Consider the following 17,217-nt stretch of genomic DNA (forward strand, 5'->3'; position numbering starts at 1 on the left):
AAAATGTGCCCGTTTGACTGGGATGTCTAAGTGGAGCCCTTCTGGTGGTACATTTAATGGTTGCTCTAAGTTTGCAAAGTAAATCCCTGCCCAGGAGAGATAAGGGTGATTGAGGACAAACAGTAAATGGGTGTTCTAAGGAGAAGGGGCCCACTTCTCCCTTCAAGTTATCTGTAAATTCGACTGGGATAAGTTTTCCTTCAACCCCCATTACATTATCCTTGGCTCCAGGTATTATGGATTCCTTAAAGGGGACCTTTGTGAGAAGGGAGGAGGTGGCACTGGTATCAATGAGGCATTCATATGCCTTTCCTCCTACTGTGATTGTCAACAAAGGTTCTCCATTGGGGCCGCCCTTTAAGGGAATAGCCAGCCCCTGAAATGTGGCCTTATAATCAATTTCTAGTCAGGCTAGATCGTGTTCTGACTGTCCCCATCGGGGCATACTCCGGTCCCCTCCCTCATTCTGATGATGAGGGGCCGTCCTTGGAAAGGGGGGCCTTGGTTTGTGACATTGGTTCCAGGTCTCCCTCTCCGGTTCCTCCCTACAGTGTCTCATCCGATGCCCCTCCCTACCACAACGGAAACAATGCCGGCAAAAGGGTTGTCTCTCAACCTCGCATCGCCGGCACATTGCTTCCCTTGAGGTAGGTTTATGATATCTTCTCCCACTTTCCCTATTTATCATAGCAAAAGCTTGTAAGTCCTCTCTCCTTTCCGTCCTGTGTCTTTTCTCTTTTTCTCTTTCTTGTTCCACTTCCTTCCTTTCTCTCTCTTCTTCTGCTAACCTTTCCCTCTGGTCAAATACGAAGTTCGCGATCCTGTGCAACTCCGAAACATCTAAAGTGGACCAGTTGGAGACTATCTTGTGGAAATGTCTCCGGATATCGTTTGCAGATTGGTTAATGAAAGCGGCTGCAAGAATGTTCTTATCCTTTAAGCAGCCTATGTCTAAGTGTGCATATGCAGTTAAGGCCTCTAAGAGGTGGACCCAGAAGGCATCAGGAGTCTCTTTGTCCCTCTGTGTGGTCTTTTGGAACTCAGCCCAATTGAGGGGCTTTTTCCCTATTTCCTGTAGGGCTTCCATTAAATTGATTTTCATCCTAGTATAGTTGTCCCAGTGGTTCTGATTATTATAATCCCAATCTGGGCGGTTGAGAGGCCAGGCTACCCTGGCAGGGGCTATTTGCCCAGGCATGGGTATTACGGGACACCGGGCTATCTCTTCTGTTTTTTCAAAAAGTTTTATCAATTCATCTTTGGTCAGAAACACGTGTAGCAGCTGGGTCATGTCTGCCCAAGACGGATTGTGAGTGTCTACAATAGACTTTATGGTTTCTATAACAGTCTGGGGGTCAGCTCGGAAGGTGGGAGTATCCTTCTTCCAAATGACCAAATCAGACGGAGAGAAAGGGGTGTGGGTTAAAATGTGTTCAGTCTGGCCCCTCTGTCACCTGGGTATGGGCCTGTTTAACAGGGGGGCCATGAAGGTCGGTTCAGGGTTATCTAAGGGAGGCTGGGGGTCCAAGTTGACTTGGATCGGGTTCCTCTGTCTGGACAGTTCAGCCCAGCAATACCCAACCCCAGTTGGGTTGGTTCTATCCTTGACCTAAGTGCTTTTAGTGTTCTGATTTCTAGGGTGCCACCTTCGGGCCAAATTTGTCTTCCGCGGTCATCTTTAAGCAAAGCCCATTTCCTACATAATTCCTTTAATCATTTCTTTTTCATTCCCGCCTGGACAGGAAGCTGATTCCTGTCCCAGGCTTCGAGCAAGCTTTCAACTGGGAAACCTACCTCAGCCCTTGAATTGGAACCTCCCATTCTTATATGATGGGATTTTCCCTTGACGCTAAAGTCAAAGTCTCCTTTTGAGACTTCTTTCCTCCACCACGATTCTTTGTGAGTCCAGTAAAAATGGGACTCATGGAGACTCTGGATCCCTCACAGAGTTTGTGGGACAGCTCCTCTGAGGGATCCTGCCGCGTTTTCAGACCAAAAAGGGGTCTGCAGAGACACTTCCGATTTCCTTGTTAGAAGGTACGGGCTACTCTTTGACCGGCCGGCTTCACACCACTGTTTATGGATGCCTCTAATGTCCGTGGGCACCTTCACTTGCTCTCGGAGGTAAGTGGCTGCTCCCTTCTCGGGGCTATTGTTTAAATATTTACAGGCGGAAGGGGTCCTGACTTGCCCAGACTAGAGTTCTCTCTCTCTCTCTTTCTCTTCCCGCTCGGTCCTCCTCTCTCCTCAGAAGGTTTCACACTCCGATGCTTTCAAGCTCCCTTGCTTTCCCGAATCCCGCCGGTCATGGCTCCAGTAGAGCTAGCAGCAGGTCGGGGTGCGGCTAGAGGGCACATGGAGGGAGTGAGCTCCAGCTGATTCTAAGAGGAGGATGCCTCACACACACACTCACGCATTCTTCCTTTTGTTCCCCCAGACCCTTTAAGCTAATAGATTTAAATTTGGTGGCACTTACCCTCTTTCCTGGTAGCTGTTCGAGCGTAAGACTCAAAAACTCCCTTTACTACCCGATGCCGACCGGGCAGGGTCCGATGAGGCTTCCCCGCGGATCAAAGCATCCGCTGCCGGCTGGGTGATGACTCTTCCGGGCCCAGTCCGGTGGCTGGGTGAGCTGGAAGTCCCTTCGTGGTCGCCAGATTGATGGGAGGGACTCCCCCCCCGTTCGGTTCTTCCAGCTGGGATTCTCCTTGACGGCGCAGTGTGGAAGAAATAGATCGTGAAGCCAGCTACCGGAAAGAGAGGTTTAATCACGAGGATCAAAGTTGAGTGACAATTCAGCTTGAGTCCCTGGCTAGCTAGACAGAATGATCTTTAAACAGAGGTTTTATACCTTTTTGTGGTTTCCAAATTTGTCATTTCTGATTGGTGAGTTTGAATCTGCCTTTTCTGATTTGTTGGTCAGTGACTATTGTTGGTTAAATTTCTTTGCTAATCCTGCCTGAAAGGTGTTAATTACTTTATTGTTGTGTCCTGATTGTTGCTAGCTGGTTCCTCATTGTGTGTGTCAAGTATTTGCCATTTAGCCTCAGGCTACTGTTGACCCAGTTTAGTTGGGGTGTTCCTAGATTATTTCTTTGTTGGGGTGGGGATGGGGTGTCCAGCTCTCATCACTAGGGAGGACCTTATTAAAAGACAGAAAAAAATACTACTGATAGCCATCTACAACTCAAAGTTTAAACTATTCAAACCCCTTACTAATAAGCTACCACCTATATTGAACAATGACACAGCATTTTCTCAGGACTAAAGCAGAGTCTTATAAGAAACAAGAAACAGCAGGACAATGATGTCATCAGGGGAACCAGACCCTGCAAGAAACCCAAACATCTATTCCCCCCCAATATCTACCTGAACAGCACTATCACATATACACACAAGATGAGAGACACCTTCACATGATCTTTCTCTAATATGAAATATGTTATCATTGTCCAGCAATACCCCTCTGAATTTTATATTGGACTTTGAGTAAAATTATTCAGGACACAAGTTGTACATTAGGTCTCAAAACAAGGGCAAAGAAAAGGGCCGTAGTCAACCCAGCTCTCTTCCTACAGTTCCCAGGATGAAGGCCTCTCATTGCTTCCTGCAATGCTGGACCTACAGTTGCAATTCTCATGCAACAGAAGGCAAAGAGCACTTTCAGCTCTTCTTCCTCCAACAATCAGATGGATACTAAAGAGTCCCAATAAGAATGCAACTAGTCAGGACAATCACTTCACTGTGCTAGCTGAAGTCAGAAAATCATCTAAGCATAAAGAACCACCGTGATGAATCCGGGTGAGACCTTCCCGCCCTCTCTCCATTCTGAACTATTTTTCCTGCAAAGAGCTTGCTTTTTGGATGACTTCCCTGTTCTAAGAAAGCAGTTTCTGTCTGTTTGGGGGAAAAAATACTTTAAACAAAACTACAGATTAGCACTTATTATATTTTGAACCTTTTGGATATTGGGCATCCTCGGAAAGATTCCTAATTTAGAGCACTACTTTACTTACTATACTGAAGATATTTGCTTTTTTCTGTCTCTTTTGTTGTCTTTCTTAATGAGATAAAGGCTTTTAACGTGCAAAGAAAAAGCTTTCTATAGCTTACTGAGGACAGCTTGTGGCGAAAATATTTACTGCAATTCTAATGTCTTTGGTGTTTGGAGAACACTACTTCAGGAATTAATAAGAAGAAAAGATAAAGGCTTGGAAACAGCTGTGGGTTGTGTTTGTGATTTAAAAATTGTGGAGGCGAATGTATATGGACTCTTAATAAATATAGTTTCCACAAAAAAATTAAAAGACTCTTTTACTGTGGAAATAGAAGACTTTTACCCACAGCTTGACTATGAGCTAATATTGGAAAAAATATTGGAAATGATAGAGGAGATGAAGTTATGGAGAAAAACTAAAGGTTATTTTGCAGAACCACAAGCTGAGACTCAAACTTTAAAAGATCAACCTATAGGCCAAGAAGAAGCCTATATGCAACAGTATACACAATCTGAGATGGAAGAAGAAGTTACTGATCAATTGAATTCTGGACTGGATTATGAGATGATATTGGAAAAAATATTGGAAATGACAGAGGAGATGAAGTCATGGAGAAAAATTAAAGACCATCTTCTAGAATCACAAGCTGAGCCCCAAATCTTAAATGGCCAATCTACAGGCCAAGAAGAAGCTTATATGCAACAGTGTACACAATTTGAGATGGAAGAACTCACTGATCAATTGAACTTTAGAAAAATTCTGGACCCCAAATCCCAGATTGAGACTTTAAATAACTACTCTATAAATCAACTAACTACTACAGAGGAGGATATTTCACAAGTCTATGTACAAATCCAGAACTTTGAAGATCAAAAAATGACTATAAGTGAAGTTCTCCCATTGCCAAAATCAACAGGAATTGACAGCCAGACGCGATTGATTGAAAGTTATGACAACTTGGATAAGCAAGCTGAAATTATAATATAGAATAAAATGGACTACATTGCTTATATGATACTGGAAGAAGGGGAAGAGAATTTTGATCAGATCGATTTGTTGATAAACATTAGTACTCAAATACTGAGATTTGATGACATGGATGCGACATTACAGAAACCAGCTTGGTATAGAAAAAAAGCCAGAGTTAGATTTAAAAATGTGATTTAAAATTTTAATTATTTGGTTAAAAAGGCTTTAGAAATTTGGATTGATTTGACAATCTAACTGAGTAAATGAAAGCAGTAAGATAATTGGTGTAATAATATGTTTGTCTTAGATATGATAGTTAATTTGGTTGAGAGTTAAATTTTACTTAACAGGTTGAAATGATTTTTGTTTTGTTTTTTTTTACTCTGTTTATATAGAAAACTATTTTGTAATAGCAGAAGAATTAGAGAGATCTATCATAAGAGAAGAAAGGGTATTAATTAATGATGTATTAAATTAAGAGATGGAATATATGTGAAAATATTAGAATGTTATTCTTGGAATATTATGTGTGTTGTAGAAGGGATACCCAAAATTTTATTAATATGTTTGTTTAAGATCAGTTGGAATATTTTAATTGAAATTAGTGGAGCTTAAAAGCAGGAGTGATTTATGTAGATGTAATAGTAGGGATGATTCTGTGGATTGATAGAATTTTAAGAAGAAATAGATTAAACTAAATTTGTTATATCATGTGAGGAAATAGAGGGGGGAATTTTTTTAAGGTATTAATTTTAGTTATATATATATGACTTGTTTTGCTATGATTGATTACCCTTTCACCACAATGTTTTCCTGAGCACTTTGATGTTAAAATTAAAAAAAACCAATAAAATGTGTATTTAAAACAAAGAATGAAACTAGTCAATAACTATTACATTTAAAATTATACACCCCCCTTCCTCAAGGGTGGTAGTCATGAGCCCAGACCAATACAAATCCCCAAAACTGTCCAGTATGGGAAGATATATAAAAAGGGAAGGCATACCTGCCCAGCTTCTAAAATTTGAAGTTTATATATAATAAGTTGTAACTGTACCATAGAATTAAATCAGCACCCGAAGGCTTTCTGGAACAGTGAGATTTTAATGGTTTTCTAATCCCCAATAGGACTGATATGTCCAGTGCATTTACAATTATAAGAGCTGTTTTGAAACCTCTGTGGTGTGGGAAGGAAGGCAGAGTGGAGAAGAGCAATTGAGGTGAGAAAATACAACACAATCCAGATGTGAGAATTGTGGGAAGAAAAATTTCATAGATTCCACCTTAATTAACTCATTGTCAGTCTAGGTGAGGATTTACTCTTACAGTTTTCAATTTTCTGTTCTCACCCCAGAACTAGCATTATAGGCACTGTCCTGAAATCTGTGTGATTGCAGTTCCTTGGTCTTCCCTGTTATGTAGAACTTGACATATTAAAAAAATATTTTTTTTCTTTTATTCTGTAAGAACTGCTGGTCATTGTCCTATGTGCTGAAAAAGAAATTTGCTGCTTTTCAGTAAAATATCAGGAAAGGCATTTAGTTACCTGCATGGTGAGTAAGTGAACAGCAAATAGCAGTTCAGTCAAACAGCTGTTAGGTCCTTCTGAAGGGAGTGCAAAGGACTCCATATATTGCAACTATTTTCCTCAACACTCAATATTTTATTTCCAGTCTTTGGCCCTAGTTCACAGTGTTACTACTATAAAGACACAACCTGCACCGCCTTTGCTGTTTTTTTATTCCTAGCAGAAAACAGATGTAACTGCTATTAGAAAGAATGTTTGTTTATAAAGCTTGTAGATGAATATCTGTATTACACGAATAATAGGAGCAGTCCTGAATTCTCCTCTCTCACTTGGAAAATTTCCAGTAAAATAAATAGTTGGTATATTCGCATATAGTGATTCAAAACCTTGCTTTCACATTTCCAGAATTATAGCAATTTAAATGCATGGAGAATATTTCTAATAGTTGTTGTGATTTTGTCAATCACATTTCATAAAATAAAATGAGCACCAGGGTAGTTAAAACTATAAAAAGTTTAATTAAAAAACACCAAGCTTTCGTCGTCACCTGCCGGCATCATCAGGGCTTACCTATTAAGTATATATATATATATATACTTAATAGATAAAAGACGACCACCAGGAAGTAAAAGCAAGGTCTATGAGCCGAATGCGGGCGCGGTTGCACTCATAAGCAAGCTTCCCCACCCCCTGGCTTTTACACTCTGACGATGATGGCAGTGATACAGCCATCGAAAGCTCGGTTATTTATCTATTAAATACTTGGTTGCTTTTACTTCCTGGTGGTCGTCTTTTATCTATTAAGTATGTATATACCCAGGAAACAACACTCTTCGGTTTTTAGTTTAATTCTTAATATATATATATATATATATATATATATATATATATATATATATATATATATATATATATATATGGTTTTCGTGGGTGTTTGTATGTAGGTCTTTGGTTATTCGGGTTTTCTCCCACGTAAAATTGGAAGTGTCTTGGCAACATTTCGACGAAGTCTCATTCGTCATCTTCAGGCTGGTGCTTTCGGCTTCGTGCTTCTAGGAGCAATGTGTGATTGTAGCTGTTTCCTCCTTTTAACTTAACTTGTAGCTGTTTCCTCCTTTTAAGTTAAAAGGAGGAAACAGCTACAATCACACATTGCTCCTAGAAGCATGAAGCATGAAGCCGAAAGCACCAGCCTGAAGATGACGAATGAACTTCATCGAAACGTTGCCAAGACACTTCCAATTTTTAAAACCCGAATAACCAAAGACCTATATATATATATATATATATATATATATATATATATATATATATATATATATATATATATGAAACTATATTTCCTTCCTTCCTTCCTTCCTTCCTTCCTTCCTTCCTTCCTTCCTTCCTTCCTTCCTTCCTTCCTTCCTTCCTTCCTTCCTTCCTTGAATTTCTATAGCTGCCCATCTAAATCAATGACTCTGGGAGGCCTACAATTCACAAAATATATTACAATTAAAACATTAAGTAATTTTAAAACAATAAAAACATATAAAATAAATATACCTAGCAACTGAACTACTTGCAATAAAGCCAGGAAACTGAACCCTTGACACTTTCAGCACCTCAGCTCAAGAACACATTCAGTTTTTTAGGGCCTTATGAAAGGCTACCAAGGTTGGGGCTATTCTAATCTCTAAAGGAGGATGTTCCATAGAGCAGGGGCCATTGCAGGACAAGCCTGTTATGTATGGAATATATATAAAGTTGTGTTAATCCCTGCTAAAGTGAAACTAACTTAACTCCAACTGCTTGTGAAGCTAAAATGAAACTAACCTTTAGATGACCCTGACTGTTAACCCCAACTGTTTTGGAGGGAAACTTTAAACATTCATATTTGGGCGGGTTTTTCAAGTATTGTGATTGGTTAAGGCCCTGTGGGCTCAGAGTATAAATTATAGGCAATTGCCTGCAGTTCTCCAGTTCTAGTTTGAGTTAATAAATAATGTTGTAACTATGCTGGTCTGCTCCTTGCCTACTGAAGTCCACTACACAATAAAGCCCATCTTCTAGTCCCTGCCAGCTGACATTATTTGTCTGCAGCATCCCCATTCTGCTAGATCAGTGGTCTTCAAACTTGGCGACTTTAAGACTTGTGGATTTCAACTCTCAGAATTCCTCAGCCCCCAATCCTAAGTCATGTAGGGCTTTAAAGGTGACAGACAGCAACTTGAATTGCACCCAGAAACATATACTGTAACATTTAACCAATGCAGCTAACACAGAAGTGGTGTTACCTGTACCATATATCTGGCATAATTTACTATCCACACAATCACCTTCTGCCTCAGTTGAAGTTTCCAAATGCTCTTCAGACCAGGTGTTACCAACTGTAACTGGCTCTGGAGGAAGGAGGAGAACCAGCACAATACAGTGCTGCTCAACTACCAAAGGCCAAACTATCCAGGCCAAAAGGATACCATGATGGTATGGAATGCCATTGAGAGATTAAGAAGAACTAGGATGGATGCATTATCTCCATCCAGCTCCCTTCAGAGCTCACCCATGAGTGCCGTCAATGCCATCTCAGTCCCAAACTCTAGTCTGAACCCTGATTGAAAAGGTCTAATTAATCTGCCTCATGCAGGGTTCTCTGAAGCTGCCATATGACCACTCTCTCCATCACCTTCCCTAGAAAGGGAAGACTTGAGATTGGACAAAATCTTTCTCTCACTCTCTGTATATGTGTATATGCATTAGTGCTTTTTGGAACTGATGGTATTGCAAAATAGTTGCCATGTTTCTGGGTGGGAAAATATAAATATATTCAGAAAATATTTCATTCAGTAGAAACAAAACTGATGCTGTAGTTGCCCATAACTTCATCAACTTATTGTCTCAACAGAAACTTCTTAAGTTGACATTATACATTAGTTATTTGTTTGCTCTATATATGTCCAGTTTTACATTCCATTACTTAGACCTTCCTTTGTGCAGATTTTCAAAAATTGCCTTATTAAGCAAATACAACTTTTGCCCAGAAGCATATTTCTGCAGATGGAGCTCTTTTACCTGATACACACACAAAAAAATATCTGTGGAAAGGGAACTGATATACAGCCACAAGGCAAGGCATTAGGAATCCAGAAAAAGCTTTTGCATTAGCATTGCCTATCTGTGGATATACCTAGCACACAGGTCAGCAACCTGCGGCTCCGGAGCCGCATGCGGCTCTTTGAGTCTTCCCTTGTGGCTCCCAGCCTCCTCTGCCTTTGCAGAGAGAGACAGAGACAGAGACAGAGAGAGGCAATTGCGCTTCCCTGCCCCCCCTCTCTCTCCCTCTCCCTCCCTCCCTTCCTCCCTCCCTCCCTCTCTCTCTCTCTCTCTCTCTCTGTCTCTCTCTCTCTCTGTCTCTCTCTGTGTGTGTTTGTGTTTTTGTGTGTGTGTATGTGTAAAAGAGAGTGCACTCACAGTGTTCTCTGAGCAGCTGAAAAGCTTACTGGGCGGAGCTCCTCCCTTTGCTGCGTCTCTGCAGGAAGCAGGAAGCAGGAAAGAGCCAGCTAGCCCAGCTAGGCTGACTCAGGAATTCTGGGAGTTGAAGTCCATGAGTCATAAAAGAGACGAGGTTACCTACCCCTGAGCTTGTGGACAACAGCTTGAAGCTTGCCAGGTGAGCAGCAGATAGGAGAGGGGGGGAGAGAAAGAGAGAGAAAGAGAGAGAGAGGGAGGGAGGGAGAGAGAGAGAGAGAGAGAGGAAAGAGAGAGAAAGAGAGGGAGTGGGGGAAGAGGAGTGGGAGACCAAGGGCAGACAGAGAGGGAGGGAGAGAGAGAGACACAGAGAGAGAGAGAGACCCTTTTGACATCTAAAATGAAGATAACACTGCATATATCCTTTTTTTAACCTGTGTGTGTGTGTGTGTGTGTGTATGTATGTATGTGTATACACACACACACACACACACATACACACACACACACACATACACACACACACCTATAATAAAGGTAAAAAAGGATATATGCAGTGTTATCTTCATTTTAGATATCAAAAGGGTTTTGCGGCTCCCGGTGTTTTGTTTTTGGTGGGAAACGGGTCCAAGTGGCTCTTTGAGTGCTTTGGGTTGCATACCCCTGACCTAGCAGAAGGCCTTCTAATGCTTCCAAAGTTCATTATCTGAAACAAATAGTTCTCCAGCATGAGGATGGATAATCCACGGATTGGGTTTCCTGAAGTCCCTTCTACCCAATTAGACTAAGTCTGAGAGATAGCCACGCCTCTTGCTAGGTCATGTTTACCCAGTTCCGACTTAGTCATCACCCAGACAAGACGCATTGATGATTATCTCCAGACTCAGGTTATATTAAAAAATTTGTTTTTCCCTTATTTCCTATCTGTGGATTATCCTTCCTTTCCCCTTTAGTTTCTCTTCAGAACGCTGACCTTTTCTGGGCTTTCTTCCCTTAGTTCCACCCCTCCCCTCTGCCTCCCTATTACTTGCCTTCCGTGGCTATTGCAGCCTCAGCACGAGGCTTGTTTTTTCTTTTTTTCCGTTTGGGTGATCAGGGCTTTAGGGAGCTTGCAGCCTCAGTGTTCAGTCTTCAACCTCGGTGTTCAGGGTTTTAGTTAGCTTGCAGCCTCAGCACGAGGTTATTGTTCACCTTCTGTGCTTAGGGCTTTAGGGAGCTGCGGAGTCTTCTGTTCGATCCAGCTGGTCGGAGGATTGCCGCGGAAGCCCAGGACGATGGCAGATCGTCCCAGGCTGCTGGAGTCTCGGCAAGAGGCTTATTTCTTTTGTTTTCGGGGCTTGGAGGAACTGCGGAGCCTAATGGAAGCCCCGAACGACAGCTGATCGTCCGGACTTGTACCGGACGATCGTGGCTACCGGCGAGTCACCACGTGGCTGGCGGCCGCCATTTTGTTTTTTGGGCCTGGTCCCCTTGCATCATGGAGAGTCACGTGGAGGCTGATCGCCACATGGCTGGCGGTCACCATTTTGGAGGAAAAGTTATCGCACAGTTTTTTTGTTGTTTTTTTCTCAACTGCATTGGTGAGAAACTAAAGAAAGATTTGTCTTTAAATTGACTTTTCTGATCTTATTGAGTAGCTGGAACAGCCTCCCCCCCCTTTCTGGGGAGGGCCGAACTAGTGCAGACAATCTCCAAGCACATTTCCCCACCCATATCCACTTGTCATTGCCTCTGGCAATATATTGCAGCAGTATAGTTTGAATTGTCGTTCATTGGGAGTTAGATTCTCTACCCCTGCTACTTACTTAGAACCTATTTACCACATACTGGTTTCACCAGGTTTTTTTGCAGTACCACTCTGGGCCTCAGCTCCTAGCCTGTTTCAGACCCATTCTCAGACTTGTGCTGAAGGGTCTCACACCTAGATCCTTTGCAAGGAGCCCATACTGATTTTCCAGACCTTACTGCCTGGTTCAACCCATTCTCAGACTTGTGCTGAAGGGTCTCAGGCCTAGCTCTTTTGTAAGGAGTCCATACTGGTTTTCCAGTCTTTATTACCTGGTACAACCCATTCTCAGACTTGTGCTGAAGGGTTTTTTTTCAGGTCCTACCTACTGTGCCGAGAGCCCATACTGGTTTTACCAGTTTTTCTACTGTTTTTTACCTTAGAACTTTGCCTCCTACCTTTCTTAGACCCATTCTCAGACTTGCGCTGAAGAGTCCACAACGTGATGGCTGAAGACAAACAGCCTCAACTGGTTCTGGCACCCACCAGTCCTCCAAGTAAAAGGAGACACAAATCTCCAAAAGTGGAGGCAGCCGGCAAGGTCAAAGCAAAAGCAAAGGCCTGATCTGGGAAAGCACCATCCAAGACAGCGGAAAAAGAGGCTGCTAGGAGACATCAGGCCATATCCAAGGCTCAAAAGACAGCTCCATCACAACAGGTGCAAGCTGCATCTGAGAGTTCTGAGACCTCTCCTTTCAGTCCTCAGGTAACCACAATTACACAGGTTCACAGGCCATTGTTTCCAGAGGATGGATCCCAATCTAGACCTATTAGTCCTATGACATCTAATCCTAGTCCAAGCTGGGGGGCTTTCCTGCTTAATCCTCAACCTACTCCATCAGCCACGTTCATACCCACGGCCACTGGCCTCCGCCCTGAGTCTTCATAGACAATTGCGCCAGAGCAACTGCAATCCATGCTCATGCAGGTATTAAAGAGTATCTCATCCCAACCCCCGGCATCCTCCCATCATCGGTCCACCACCCCTGAATATGCCTATTCCATTGCTTCCGATCAATCCTCATTGATGGGGATTCTTATTCGGAAATTGATGAATCACGGGGGACAGCTTTATCAGATGATGAGGATGCTCCTCAGGAACCCTCCCCTTTTGTAGGCCTCTTTGATCCCACTCTTTTCAAGACCATTCTAGCCAAGGCCATGACCACATCCCAGATTGCCCCAGAGCCAGATCCACAACCCACCCCTTCCACCAGTCAGTCTTCAAATCCTCTGTTTGCTGAGCCCACGGTGACTCAAAGACATATCCCTTGTTCTCCATTCTTTGCCAACACAGTAAGGAAACAGTGGATCAATCTTGGGGCCTCTCCTGTCCCAGGGTCCTCTGACAAAAAGGTGTTTAGTATGGCACCATCCTTAACTAACCTTCTGGAGGTCCCGACTGTGGACACATCCCTTACTCCCATTTTTTCAAACTCCACTATCGCTGGAGATATGGCAGAGGCATTAAAACTGGAGGACAGGAAATCTGAGTACGCACTATGAAGGGCGCATCAAGCATCAGGGTGGGCAGTAAAGGCTCCCATGTCAGTCTCTTTCTTCTCATGATCTTCTATCACTTGGCTCCAGGAGCTTCAGGGCATGATCCCGCAGGATCAGGTACGCGCCCATCAAATGTTGGGTAAGTTATTAGAGGCGGTGGAATACAACGGCCGATGCCACGTTATATGCCACCAGATTTTCAGCCAGGGCGATAGCAGCCAATGTTTCTACCAGGCGGCTGCTTCTGGCTGAAACAATGGCAGGCGGATTTAAAATCCAAAAGGTGCTTGGCCATCACTCCTTACTCGGGTAGAAAATTGTTTGGGGAAGCCCTGGAGCCATACTTGATAGAAAACAAGGATAAGAAAAAGGTACTTGTTCACCAGGCCAGGCGATCGGACAGAAAGTCTGCTCCCTTTTATCGCAGACAGGGATTCCGGGGCAACACCCAGGGTTCTAACTGGTCACAACCCACACATTCATTTCCTCCCAGATCGGACCGTCAAATGGAACATTTTGCCCCAAGTCCAGGTAACAACAACAGCAGTCTAAGCGGCCCTTTCGGGGCATGGGGGGCCATCCCTATTGGAGGAATAAGTGACTCCAGGGAGGGACCCTCCATAGGCGATTGGCTCTCCCTATTCTCTCAGAACTGGGGGAACATTACCACTGATGCCTGGGTCTTGCCCACCCTCACCAAGGCCTGACCTTAGAGTTTCTTTCAAAACCAGCAAATTGATTCATTTCTTGTCTGACACCTTCAAACCTGTCAAAATGGGTCCTCATGAAGGAGGCCATTTCCCATCTCATCGAAATAAAAGTGATAGAACCGGTCCCTCCCGATCAGAGGGGGTGAGGGCTTTACTCAATACTCTTTATAGTTCCAAAGACCTCGGGAGGATGGAGGGCCATTCTGGATCTAAAAAGGTTAAATTCATACCTGGTATACAAAAAATTCAAAATCTAGACCCTGCAATCCATTTTGGCCAGCATAAGAAGGAACGACCTCCTGACGTCCATCGACCTCACAGAGGCGTACCTACATATCCCAATATTTCCACCACATCGCAGCTTTCTCAGATTCTGCTACAGATCTTATCACTATCAATACAGAGCACTTCCGTTTGGCCTTTCATCCACCCCGAGGGTATTCACGAAGATCTTGTCAGTTCTGGCAGCTCACCCCAGACTGGATTCCATTCGGATCCAGTATTATATGGACGACATCCTCATTCAATCAGTGTCGGTCCAGGCTGCGTGGTCGGAGGTGGCTTGTACAATAGAGGTGCTCCAGAACCACGGATTCTTGGTGAATTTTCTCAAAAGCCAACTGATTCCATCCACGTGGCTCCTTCATCTGGGAGCAGTGATAGATACAACACACTGCATGGTCTACCTGTCACCAGATCGCATAGCCAGTCTCAGGGCCCTTGTCTGCCAGGTGCAATGCTCCAGGACAGTTCCGTTTCTCACTCTCTCCCAGCTCTTAGGCAAGATTATCTCTTGCATCGACATCGTACCTTGGACCAGACTACATTCGAGAGCCCTTCAGTGGTTCCTCCTCCCCTTTCAGAGGCGAAAGTTAACATCCTCCAACAGGCAGGTGAGGTTGACTTCTCTGGTATCAAGTTCACTCCAATGGTGGAGTTCTCAGGCCATCAACAAAGGCTTGAAGTTCAGAGAGCCATCACGGATCGTGCTCACCACAGACGCCAGTCTCTTTGGTTGGGCGGCTCACGTCCAATCTCAGATAGCCCAGGGGAGATGGTCCAAGGAGGATTTGAAACACAATATAAATTGGCTGAAACTCAGGGCAATTCACCTGGCATTGTGTCATTTCAGTCACAAGGTGAGAGACCAGCACGTTCTCATCCTCAAAGACAACATAGTGGCCAAAGCCCATGTGAACAGTCAAGGGGGCACCAGGTCGAGTTCTCTGATGACAGAAGCCAGACTGCTCTACTCTTGGGCAGAGGCCAATCTGTCTTCGATCAAGGCGGATCATATCTCGGGGGCAATCAACCAGCAGGCGAATGCTCTCAGCAGGGCAATGGTGGATCATTCAGAGTGGCAACTGTATCCAGCACTGTTCCTAGCAATATCTCACAGGGTGGGCCACCCGGTTCTGGATTTATTTGCCTCGGCAGCGAACTCCCAACTTCCAAGGTTTTTCTTCCGCTTTCCGTCACAGGGGTCGGAGGGAGTAGATCCTCTGCGCATCCCGTGGCCCCAGGGCCTTCTTTACACTTTTCCTCCGCTCTCTCTACTTCTGGCTGTCAAGAGAAGGCGGAGGTTGTCCTCATAGCCCCTCATTGGCCGAGGTGCCCGTGGTTCGTCGATCTCATGAGCCTGTCAGTATCAGTTCCATGGAAGATACCCCCGGGCCGAATAGCACTCAGTCAAGGGGCGCTCCGGCACCCCGACCTTCAGTGGCTACAGTTAACCGTATGGCGCTTGAGGGAGACGTCTGACTGAGGAAACTTATCCTCTGAGGGTCATTGATATGATCCAGGCATCTAGATGCCCATCAACTAATAGAGTTTATAACTCTACTTGGAAGAGTTTTGTATCTTGGATGTCCAAGCATCACATCCAGTTGTCATCTCTCATGATGCCTCAGGTTCTACAGTTTTTGCTGGATGGGATGGATAATGGTCTGTTTCCTAGTACTATCAGGAGACAGGTTGCGGCTCTGGCCACAGTTCTTTCTTGTGACGACTCTTCCTCACTTGCCCACCATCCGGTGATCCATTCTTTCATAAAAGGAGTGATTAATACTAGACTGCCAATGGTTCATCAGTACTCCTCTTGGGATCTTTCGATGGTTTTGCAGGCCCTTTACCAGGTCTCCTTTCAAACCACTTCGTTCTCAATCTCTTATCTATGAATGTGGCTTTTCTAGTGGCGGTGACCTTGGCCAGGCGCATATCTGAATTGGCAGCCCTCTCGGTCAGAGAGGATCTCTGCCTGTTTCGCCCCGATTGCGTGATCCTGCGTTTAGACCCCACTTTCATTTCTAAGGTGAACTCTTTGTTTCACCAGTCACAGGAGGTGGTGTTGCTGAGTTTCTGCCCTAGTCCTTCTTGTGACGTGGAATGCAGATGGCACACCTTGGATGTTTGCAGGGTGCTACGCATTTATCTTAAGAGAACCGCTTCTTTCCGTAGGTCTGAGGCACTTTTCCTCTCCTTCAGTCCTGCCTCTATGGGTCTCAAGGTCTCTTCTTCCACTATTGCCAGGTGGATTAAGGTTTGTATTGCCAGGGCATAACAGTCACAGTCTTTAGACATTCCTTCGCGTATCACGGCTCACTCTACTCATAGTGCGGCCACCTCTGTGGCCTGGGCTACTCTGGCGCCCATTGGCGACATCTGTAGGGCAGTGACCTGGTCGTCACCTTCCCCATTTATCCGTCACTATAAAATTGATAGATTTGCTTCTGCTGACACTACCTTTGGCCGTAGAGTATTACAAAGGGTTGTGTCATCTCCTGCATCACAGGCCATGTCTGTTACCCCCCCCCCAGGGACAGGCAGGCTTTGGTATGTCCCAATCCGTGGATTATCCATCCTCATGCTGGAGAAGAGGCGTTGTCTTACCTGAACGTCTTTTCTCAGCATGAGGATGGATAATCCACTCCCACCCTTTAGTGATTACTGGGCACTGTGACAGGAGTCTGGAAACCAACGCATCTGACTTTGTCTGTTTGCTTCGCCTTCATCGGAACTGGGTAAACATGACCCAGCAAGAGGCATGGCTATCTCTCAGACTTAGTCTAATTGGGTAGAAGGGACTTCAGGAAACCCAATCCATGGATTATCCATCATCATGCTGAGAAAAGGCATTCAGGTAAGACAACACTCCTTTTAATGTGCAAAAATCATATATTTATGCTTCGGAAAGTAATTGTCATATCCAGGTCTATATATCTAGAAAAGATATTGTTAAGAGGCATGTACAAAGGTCACTACTGTACTGAAAGGAGA

At 44.1% G+C, this 17,217-nt stretch overlaps 1 protein-coding gene across 1 annotated transcript in view; it reads right to left on the bottom strand.

Annotated features, from left to right (window-relative positions):
- Window positions 1–15,053: 15,053 nt before the first annotated feature.
- LOC120313111 (protocadherin-15-like) overlaps window positions 15,054–17,217 on the bottom strand; it is a gene marked incomplete at its 3' end in the record, with an annotated part of 204,033 nt that continues 201,869 nt past the window's right edge. Inside the window, exon 8 of the mRNA XM_039354646.1 lies at window positions 15,054–15,238. Coding sequence (XP_039210580.1) covers window positions 15,054–15,238 — 185 coding nt within the window. The remainder of the gene's footprint in view (window positions 15,239–17,217) is intronic.

Source organism: Crotalus tigris, unplaced genomic scaffold (assembly GCF_016545835.1).
Source record: "Crotalus tigris isolate CLP2741 ecotype Arizona unplaced genomic scaffold, ASM1654583v1 scf7180000018574.274189, whole genome shotgun sequence".
In the NCBI taxonomy this organism is placed as follows: domain Eukaryota; kingdom Metazoa; phylum Chordata; class Lepidosauria; order Squamata; family Viperidae; genus Crotalus; species Crotalus tigris.